At 51.2% G+C, this 10,108-nt stretch overlaps 1 protein-coding gene across 1 annotated transcript; it reads right to left on the minus strand.

Moving 5' to 3' along the window:
• Window positions 1-6: 6 nt before the first annotated feature.
• MMP11 (matrix metallopeptidase 11) lies at window positions 7-9,657 on the minus strand. Its single transcript, XM_008632132.2, has 7 exons — window positions 9,410-9,657; window positions 8,044-8,187; window positions 6,890-7,023; window positions 3,902-4,149; window positions 3,459-3,612; window positions 1,879-2,136; window positions 7-955 (listed from the first exon to the last, which is right to left on the minus strand). The coding sequence occupies exons 1-7, from the start codon at window positions 9,655-9,657 to the stop codon at window positions 822-824; spliced, it is 1,320 nt and encodes a 439-aa protein (XP_008630354.1). The 3' UTR covers window positions 7-821.
• Window positions 9,658-10,108: the final 451 nt, after the last annotated feature.

A 10,108-nucleotide genomic window follows, 5' to 3' on the forward strand; every position in this document is an offset into this window, starting at 1 on the left:
GCACCCGGGTTGGGCTGGAAGGTGAAAAGGGAAGAGACTGTTCCCAGCCCGGTGGTGTTTGGCGTAAGGCTGAGCAGACACAAGGGGCGTGCGGTGCCAGCCCGGGCCGGGAACGGCGATACGAGAGCGATCAGTGCATCTGAGCATCCCGGGATGGGAACCTCGCCGGGATGAGCGCGGGGCAGTGTCCAGCACTGGCACCCAGCACCGTGGAGGGAGGAATGGAGGGGGCCCCTTGTCTATATACAAATCGGTACAAAATCCTAACGCACACTAGTGATACAACATTAAGCCGGGAGTAGGGCTGCGGCAGGGCCCTGGCAGCCACCACAGCTGCCCCAGCGAAGTGACTCTGGCAGCAGCCGCCCGTCCAGTCCTCCTCCTCCTCTGCAGGTAGGGTCGGTGTCCTTCAAAACCCCGGGCTGGGGGGATCCTTCCTCCTTGGCCAGCGCCTGGAGCAGCAAAGGGCTGCCGTAGTGAGTTATGTAAACATAGGAAATGCCATTGGATCAGTTCTACAGGATGGGGTTCAGATTAATTATGAGAGCATGATCCCATTCCAGGCTGGCCTGATGGCTTCTGAGATGCTATTGCTAGAAGAGTGTGGCCGCCCTTGCCTGCAAAGAACATGGCAGCTGCTTTTACATTGATAGCAACTGAAGCTGGGGCTGCTGGAACTGGAGAGGAGCAAACTTTGTCTGACACCTGTTGTGTCAGATGCTGAGCCTGGAAGGAAGCCAGGAATGGCAGAGAGAACCCTCTGTGTGGCTGCTGGAGGTAAGGGTGATGAAAGGGGAGCGTGGAGGACACAGGCATCCCCCTCATCTGAAGGAGTTGGAGGAGGGTGTACAGCTGAAGAAGTCCTGGCTGATATGGCGTGGATAGCCCTCCAGCACTTTCACCTGGACCGGATCAAACTTCCAGTAATCTCGGCCTCTCAGGAAATAGGCAAAACCTGTGGGTGAGAGAGGAAGGGTTAGAAGAGACAGTGTTCGTGTGGCTCAGAGCTCTTTCCCAGCATTTTGTTCAGCTGTCACTCTGCAACATATGCAGTACTGGAAGAGAGCTGGAAGAGGCAGGAGATTTTACTTGAACCCAGGCTTGTGGCATTCACTTTTCTTTCACACCATTTTAGTTTTGATAAGAAGTCTAGTTTTACTTTTTGGACAGTAAACAGGATGTGTTTTATTTTATTTTCCTGGTGGGTTTAAATATGCTGTATGCTTGTAGTGACCCAGCCCTGTGAGGGCAGAGGATGTCTAGGACAGGAACAGGGAACTTGTGAAGGCCTGCTGCAGAGCATCTGTTACTGTGGGCAAGCTGCCCTGGAATTTAGGTTCTGGAAGCAGTGGGGAGTTGATTCACTTCATCCTTAGAGAGGAAAGAGGCACTCGCCACACCTGTCATCCCAAGCACCCTGGCTGTCCCCAGTGTTTCTGTGGCACTGTCGTACTGTCTTCAGCGTGGGGCACACTGGGGAGGACTGGTCAATACCAAAGCAGCCTGTTCATTGTTCAGCTGCCTAGGCTGAAGTGTGGGCAGTGTTTCTGTTGCCGTCTCATCGCTTCCTTTGGCAGGAGCAGTAAGAGGTGAGTAGGACTCTGTGACCATTCCTTGGTCAGATATTTTACTTCTGTCTATCATACACTTACATATCAGTTGCTGCAGTTAATGAGAATGAAACTTCTTACTTTCATGGGCAAAGCCTCAATTCCCTACCCACTGGAGGGAACTGCCCCTCTACACTGTATGGGATGTGTTACAGCTGGGAAGTGTCCACTACTACCACATGTCTAAGTCTTCCCAGCTCTTCCAGCTGGGCAGTGGTGTCAGCCAGAGCACCCACTCCAGAGCAGGTCATGATCCTGCTGCACTGACCATACTCATCCTGAAAAGCGGCGTCAATCTCCTGTGGGACACCGCGCCAGTCAGCCATAGCCCGGGGGTAGATGTTGTCCACCTGGCGCCTGTGAGGGTTGAAGCGCCAGTAGTTGCCTCCACTGAAGATGTAGATCTTGTTCTTCTCAGCCCCCCACACCAGAGCTGCCTGCACAGGGGATGCAGGGAGGCCCAGCTCCACAATCGGGGTGGGACCAGATACCCGTCTCTCGCCATCATAAATCCAGTATTGAGAATCTATTGAGGAAATAGAAAAAAAGGAAGACAAGGGGTCAGAAACTCCTTGGTGTCTGATAATTTGGCAGTGAGCTGTGCAACTGGAGCTGGTGCCTTGGCAGAGCTCCCATAGGAAGCTGTGCCTGAGAGGCAAAAACACCACCAGTGTAATGGACACTGCCGCTTATGTGTCCAAAATTCTGCGTTGGCATCCCTCCTCAGTCCAGCCTGGTGAGTGTTGGTGGGGGACAGAAAGGTCCATTTCAGCATCATTTTTCTCTATTTGTGGAAGTTATAAAAGACTTGCCTGGAGGGACCAGCCTCTACCCTGCAACCTCGGCACTTGGAAAACATGTGGGCATGCACAGGCACAAAGGGGGCATGTGGCTGGAAAGGATTGAGCTGCAGAAACCAGGAAGAATTTGCCAAGTTGATATAGAGACTGGAAGCATAGTTCCAGATTAGATTAAAAGGGAAATCTCTGTAATTAGCCTATGGCATGTAATACTTTCCCCTTATCTCATTTTAACTCACCATAGGAGCCTGCCAATTTTAGCACTGTAAGTCCTTGTGTGCAGGTCAGGTGCTAAGTAATGTGTCTATGCAGGAACTCTGCCTGCAGAGCCATGTGGTGGGATTTTGGTACTTGGTCTCATGGAGTGCAGATGGGGTGTGCACAGCCACAATGAGTTCCCGTGTCATTCTGCATCCCTCCTTTTAGAGTTACACTTGGAAAGAGCATTAAAGAAAACAGTGGAGCTGAAATGTGGTTTGTTGCTGGCCTTGAACTCCAGAGATGGTCAGGAGGCAGTTTCATTTTTAATCTCTGTGGTTGCTGGAGGTTGCCTGGCTCTGCACCCAGGCTCCGTGTAGGCTCATAAAGTCACGGGGTACTAGGGAAGTTCCACATCCAGGTCTCTGAGGAGCAGAGAAAATGCTGTACATTCCCTGAACAGGGGACACAGGCACAGGTGTTTCACAACCAGGGAAGCTGCTGGGGCTCACTTCTAGCACAGTGCTTCCCATGACAGCTGGGGAGATGGAGCAAATGGTTCTTTCTTTCACCTCTGCCAGCAGCATTGCCAGGGCAGAGGCTCATTACAAATGTTTGTGTTCCAGGGAAGGAGAATGGTCTGTGTTTAAAACACAAGTGACCCCTTGTTCTCTCTTTCCTCCTCAAAACCTGGTAAAAAGTTTAAATAGGTAAGGAAACAAATAACAAGGATTACTGGATTGTTGAGGATTTCCAGGAGATTTATTCTTCCAGGGACCTGCTGGGTCCCAACTACTGCTAAGTAATCGAGATGCACTTTTGAGTCATCTGACTGTGGTCTAGCTCTTACCTTGGAAAAACCAGATATTGCCCAGAGGGTCCTCAAAGGTGGCATCGACAGAGCTGGGGATCCCCTGCCAGTAGCGGGACTTGAAGAAGAACAGCTCCCCTCGGATGGTGGATGCCGCATCGAAAGTTGTGTCGCAGGCATCAGGCTGCACAGCCTGCCAAAGCACAGCGGGTCAGGGGCTTGGATCCCAGGAGCACGCCTCACCCAGGCTGGGTTCGGCCAAGGGGAAGGCCCTGTGTCCAGGCAACTGCCCAGTTTGGGTTGGGCGTGTGCTGCCCAGAGATCCCCTCCCTGCACATCCCAGTGCCAGCCACGGGGTCCAGGCCTGGGCTCAGCAGTGTTAGTGGAAGAGGCAGACACCAACCCAGCCTGCTGGCAGCCTCCTGGTGAGGGCAGCCCCAACCAGGGTGTCACGGGAGGGCACAGACAAGCCATTCACTCACCTCCACATTGGTGATCTCATTTGTTTCGAGGTCTGGCTGGGGCAGCTCTGCTGGCTGCGTTGGGGTTGGGTCAGGATCTGGTGCGGGTTTCCCATAGAGGTACTGGATACCTTGCTTGTCATCCTCACTCAGGCTTAGGGGGTAGCGGAAGATGTAGAAAGGAGACATCAGTGACTTGGAGACAGCCGTGTGCTGCAGGCCCAGGACGTGGCCAAACTCATGAGCAGCCACTTGCAGAAGGTCAGTGCCTACAATGGGTGAAGATGGAAGATACTTTTTGTCTGCTCACATGCTTTTGCCTCCTGGGCCTGTTCCTACCAGTTACCAGACACTGACATATATTGTAGGGGTCCAAAAAGAGGAAAGAAATCTATCTCCACTAGGTTGTTCCCAGTTTTTTCCCGTGTAGCTCCAAAATATGTTTGTGGGGATATTTAAGGAGTCAAAGGGCATAATAAAGGGATTCACTGGTTCAGAAGCACCATGAGTCAATTCATATACCTAGGTATTAACCTGGGCATGTTGATAATTTGCAATTCTGTTGTCAGAGGCTCCTGCCACCCCATCGGCTACCAGGAAGAAAAGGGTTTTCCATGCACTTTTGGAAAGGAGAAATTTGCACAGAGAAGGAAGTCTAGACCAAAGGTGTAGGTGGTGGGGTGGTAAGGTTGGTGTTTGTCCATCCAGCCTTGCAGCAGTTGTTGGCTAGAGCTGAAGTTTAGCATGTCCCAGTTAGATCACATCCACTGTGGAAGATACTGGTGTGGGTGAGGGAACTCTGGGATTAACACTTGCCAAAGGCCGTTGTCACACAGACAGCAGAGGGAGCTCATTTATTGCTTGTCTGGGGACTGTGTCAAGAAGGTGTCATTTAGAAATAAATCCATAAAAAATGATCCAATGTCAAGGCCTGAGACTTCTTCACCAGACTTAAACAGATTTATGGGAGATCATGTTTTAGGAATACATGACCTTGGAACATCTACAAAAGGAGAAGGGGAAAAGGGGATTTCAGTACACAAACTTGTATTATTTGGCAGATTTTGTTTAGCTTCCAATGGGCCCTTTTTTTAAAGGTGATGAATTTCACTATGAGTTGAGGCTGTTTGTTGACAAGTCCCAGCATATTCATTCACTTGCCTTCAGCCAGAAATCCTCCAAGCTGCAGCCCAAGTGATGAGAACAGCAGGGATGTGAGTCAGCCAGCCTTGATGCTTCAAGCAGGATTTCCGTGCTGGCTCCAGGGGAGCAGGTTACTTCTCAGCACCAGGACTGGATGGGACAGGGGGAATACAGTGGGGAAGAACGCCTGGAAAGGGTGGAGGGGAAGGTGAGCCGTGGCCTTCCTCCACTGGCCAGCTTTACATGGAAGTGATGAATTTGCACAGCACTGACCTGATTAAATCAACACATCTAGGTCAGCTGGGAGAGTGGGATTTCTATGCCAGTGATTTATTACAAACTTTCAGACACTTCTGTTTGGCTTGGCAGGCTCCTCACTTGATGCTTTCCAGTGTTGGCAGATCAGCTGTGCTGTCAGATTCTCCAGAGGAGGTGCACAACAGCACGGCTGAAGGAGCTGTGCTGGGCAGCATCCCTGTGTCCCTCATGGATGGTCCTCCACGTGGGGTCTTGCTTCCTGCACGGCTCTGGATTGACCCCAGGACACGCCTTAGCCCTCCTCACACTTGTGCTCTCCCATCTGTAAAATGAGGCTAAGGATTTCCCTGTCTCACTGAGAGCTGAGTCAAGGATTTATCCATGTTTATATCGTAAAGCTCTTTTCAGCATATTAAATGGCAATTAGCTCCAAAGAGCTTTTACAACAGTTATTTATAGATGATATGTGGGGGGGAGAACACCATGGAACAGAGCTGGATTCTGATGGGAACTGGTGTCCATTTTCAGTTCCTGGTTTGCCCCCAACACTGTTTTATGGGAGAATGTAGGAAATTCTTCAACAACACAGGCAACCCCAACAGAGGCTGAAAACCGACAGAGCCCACCCCTCCCCCAGGAGCAGAAACGCTTGTGTAAAAGTGTCCTGTGCTCTGTGATTCTTGTTTTGGGTCAGCATGAGCAGGGTTGGAGACACAGCAGTGCTGTGCCCCACACAGTCAAACTGGCCTACAGCTGACACTGACACGGGCTTTGGGGGAGCCCACTGACATGGCCAACATTTTTGGGAAACCCCAGAGAGGCCCAAGGTTAACTTGGGCTTTGTGATTATTTCTTTGTCCCTGTAGATAAACTGGGAAGAAGGAGGAGGAGCTGACCTGGGTTAATTTTGGTGAGTCTTCCAGAAACTGATGGTCTGGGCACTGATCCAGATGGTCCCAGGCGGTACTGCAATATCTCATGAGATACTGTGACACCAGACCCTGAGTGCCCAAGCAAAGAGCTACCAGCTTAGATCTATTATTAGCAAAAATTTAAAAAAGTATCTTGACTGGATGTGGCATTGTTTATGGTCAGAGCATTCCCAGGCCACGGGAACAGAGCTGGAGCTTGGGTGGTTTCCCTTTATGGACTTGTTTGAGGGCAGATGGTGAACAATGCGTGCAGGGACTGGGACTGAGACTATTCTTTGGAAGACAACTGTGTCACATGGAACTTGAGCCTTGGTTTTCCTTCATCCTTTCCTTGCTTCATTTCTAATGACTCCTGCCAATGTGGGGTGCAACTCCCAAGTGGCAGGGCACATGGCTGGGCAGAGGAGCCGTCTCTCTTGCTCCCCCCACACAGGAGGAGTCCATGGGGAAGCCGGGGTCCTGCTGCTGGGTACAGGCTCCGCTGTGGCTGAAAGATGAAAAGACCTGAATACTAACAGTAGGTTTCTAAGTGGTAGGAGATAACAATGCTCACCACAAAAACAGTTGTTGCCTCTCAGTTTTACAGGGTCCCTGTTCACACCATAGGGGAATCATTTCCAATCTCATTCACAAGCACCCTGGAGCATCCGCAGCTCCCCTTGAAACAGTACCGTACCCAGGTTGTTGCCAATTGTCCAGGTCTCGTCGTAGTCAAAATGAACATCTCCTTCCCGGTGTGTTTTGGGGAAGAATGCATGTGCCAGGATCCCTCCGGGCCCATCAAAAGGCAAGTTGTCTCCATGCCAGTACCTGGAGAGAAGACACGTTGCACCTCAGACAAAGGGCCATGGAACTCCAGCATCATATGGCCAATGGTAGGAGCCACTGAGAGGGGACAGCAGCTCTCATTCCCATCCTAAGTTCATCCTACCAGTCAAGATCAACTGCTCAGAGCTATTCCAATTGCCACAAAGTAAGCTCTGCATCAGAGCCCTGAGAAAGCAGCTTGATCACACCAAGCACTGAGGAAGCAGAGCTCAGTCACACCAAGACCTAGAGAGTTTGTATGTTTTCTCAGGGATGTTTCTCCCCTCCTCCTCTTCAGCTTCCAGCCCAGAGCTGACTATGGAGCCTAAAGAATTAAGGAGGTTACTGCTTAAGCCAAGATTAGGTTGATATTACTGAGTGGTGATGGGCTGCAGAGAGGCAGTTGGCAGCAAATCCAGCCAAACTCTCAGGTCCTTGCTCAAGCCAAGCTGCTGATGAGTAATGAAGGAAACCCATGAGAGATGTGGCCACTTGAGAGCCCAGGGAGACGCACGCACATACACAGCATGCAAATCGCATCACTGCTTGGACAGTCTCCACTGCCTTCATTAGCTCTGTGCAAACATGCAGCTCAAGGAAGTCTTTGCCCCAGTGCGTATTTTGCCAAAAGGGAATTTCAGGCCAGGAGCCAAGATTCACTTAACCAAGAAACTATATTTGTCTTTGGGTAGACAGTTACATCGTTCAGTCAAGGGACAGGATGGAGGACCTGAAGATGGAAAGTCAAAACAAACGCTTAAGAAAACAGCCTGTGGACAGAGAAACGTAAATGTACCAGGAAAATTAATGAATGATCAGTAACGGTGCTGTGCACAGCGAGTGTGGAACAGCTGCACTTACACCAAGCAGCCCACAACTGATGAAACTGAAAAGATCCCAGTGTCTGAAAGCAGAAATATGAGCCTCCATTTAAGTGCCTAATTGTGTGCTGGCAGGTCTCTGCTCTGGTTACAGCACTGCTCCTCTGGCTGGGAGGAGGGTGCTGCTGCCCACCAGGCTCACCTTGTGAAATCAATGACGATGTCAGCCCGTCCCTCCTGCACCTCGGTGAAGGTCAGCGGGGTCACATCACTCCAGACTTTCAAAGCTTCCTCAATGGTCCTTCTCACTTTAGCTTTTACAAGTTGCCATGGGAACCTGATAATTCTGGAAGGCAACAGACACTGGATGAGGAGAGCATCAGCTGCTGTCCCATGGACTGCTGTCACAGAGACACCAGTTCTACAATCAACATCACTAGGGCCACCACTCTCACCACCAGAACATCTCCAATCCATACATGCACTGCTCCAGCATCCTCTACCAAGCAACATGTACAGCAGATAAATCCCATCAGTGTTGAAACCCTCTGGCTGGTGTGCCAGTGGTGAGTTCCCTGGAGAGTTTGCAGATTCTGTGTTGTTCTGAAGTGCCACTGCACTCCCCAGGTCTGTCCCCTGTAAGGTCACCACCAGAAAGATTCCTGGGAGTGGTGTGATGTGATTTCTCCTCCTCAATCTCTGCCTTTTTTGCCCCTGGAAACTTGGATTCACTTAGTAGTTGCTCCCACTTCCTCCAATAACAAGAGCAGACTTGTCATAGAGGGAAGTTTCTTTTCCTTCCATTAACAGTATTGCTGTGTGTAAATCTCTGCTGTGTTTCTTTCTTTAACACTATTGACCAAAAAGAAAAAAAAGAAGAAGCCTTTCTGTTATCTACAGCCTCCTAATGGTGTGAGGAACTGTCTCCTGTATTGGATTAAGCAAAAGATGATTTACATGCTGTCAAGGTCCATATGACTGTGCTCACTTCTCCACTCATACCACTGAGGGCAGCTGGGGAGGCAGCACAACCCTCCTGCCAGCCCATCAAGTAGATTCACAATTGAGAATGTGTGGGGTGATTTGGGCAAACCTTTACACCAAAGTCGTGTTTATGGGACCATCAATAACAGCTGAATAAAAAGATCTTTTTAAAATAAACTGTGAAGTGAGCCTCCTACGGGGTGGCTGTGGGGGCAAAGGCACAGCAGGAGAGCGCTGGTGGTGGAGGCTCAGCTCAGCACACGTGAGGGAAGTGACCGCGTGTGCCCAGGGGTGTTGGTGCAGGACTGACTGAGGGCTGATGCAGTTGCTGTGCGCAATGTGCTTGGGCAGGGGTGGGTGGGCAGCTGTGTTTATGGAGCGTGTGTTTGAAGGGATGTGCGTGAGGGGATGTGGAGGTGTTGGGGACAAGCCTGCTGTGGTTCAGCATGTGGCTCCCCTGGCCCCTGCCTGCCCTCCAGCTCTCATGGTCACATCACAGCGTGCCGCACTCCAGGGAACATCAGACTGAGCAGCTGGGGAGGGAGAAGCCGACCAGCCTGACTGCCATTTCAGGCCTCCCTTACTTGTAGGTGAGATCGGTCTTGTCCCAGCGCCCGCCGGAGAGGACGAACCGCTTCTGCCGGTTCCGCCCGTTCTGGCCGTCCGTCAACACCGGCAGGTCCGGCACGCCGCAGCGGGGGGGGTTCCAGCGAGCTGCCTGCCCAGCTGCACCCACGGGGAAGCCCTTGGCAGGCACACCCGTGCCCACAGCGCTCACCAAGGCAGACAGCCAAGGAGCCTGCTCCTTCCAGGTGTGATGCTTTTGAGACATGTCCTAAAAGGCAAAAGCGAAACCATGACTTCAGTGTCCGTGCAGACTCTTCCTGTTGCAGAGTGGTGGACAACTGCCCACAGCAGTCCTGCAGTGGTGAGTTCCACCTCTGCCCAGGGCTGTTTCCCCACTGCTAAGGCACAAACTGCTCCCCACAAACATGCCGTGTTCCCTGGGCTCTGCTGCTCTGAGGCTGGGTTGCACCTGGGAGGCACTGTGTCATGCCATGGCACCCACTAAGCACTGGGCTATTTTGGTCCACATTTCCTTGGCAGCTGGCCGGCAGGAAATACTTTTGAAAGCTGTGGATGAGAACCAGACCCTTCAAGTATAAACCAAATCACTTGGGAATAAATTCTCCCCCTTTGCCCTACATCCTTTATTCCCTCCTGGCCCCGGATAGAGGTGATATTAATGGGAGGAAGTCTTTAGTCCCCAGCACACAGCTGTG

Source organism: Corvus brachyrhynchos, unplaced genomic scaffold, assembly GCF_000691975.1.
Source record: "Corvus brachyrhynchos isolate BGI_N302 unplaced genomic scaffold, ASM69197v1 scaffold864, whole genome shotgun sequence".
Lineage (NCBI taxonomy): Eukaryota > Metazoa > Chordata > Aves > Passeriformes > Corvidae > Corvus > Corvus brachyrhynchos.

Excerpts from the sequence above, each read along its gene's own strand:
- MMP11 (XM_008632132.2), bottom strand. The coding sequence starts at position 9,657 with ATGTCTCAAAAGCATCACACCTGGAAGGAGCAGGCTCCTTGGCTGTCT. Across the intron at positions 8,188-9,409 it reads AAGACCGATCTCACCTACAA|AATTATCAGGTTCCCATGGC; the intron begins GTAAGGGAGGCC and ends GTTGCCTTCCAG. Across the intron at positions 3,613-3,901 it reads ATGAGATCACCAATGTGGAG|GCTGTGCAGCCTGATGCCTG; the intron begins GTGAGTGAATGG and ends GTGCTTTGGCAG.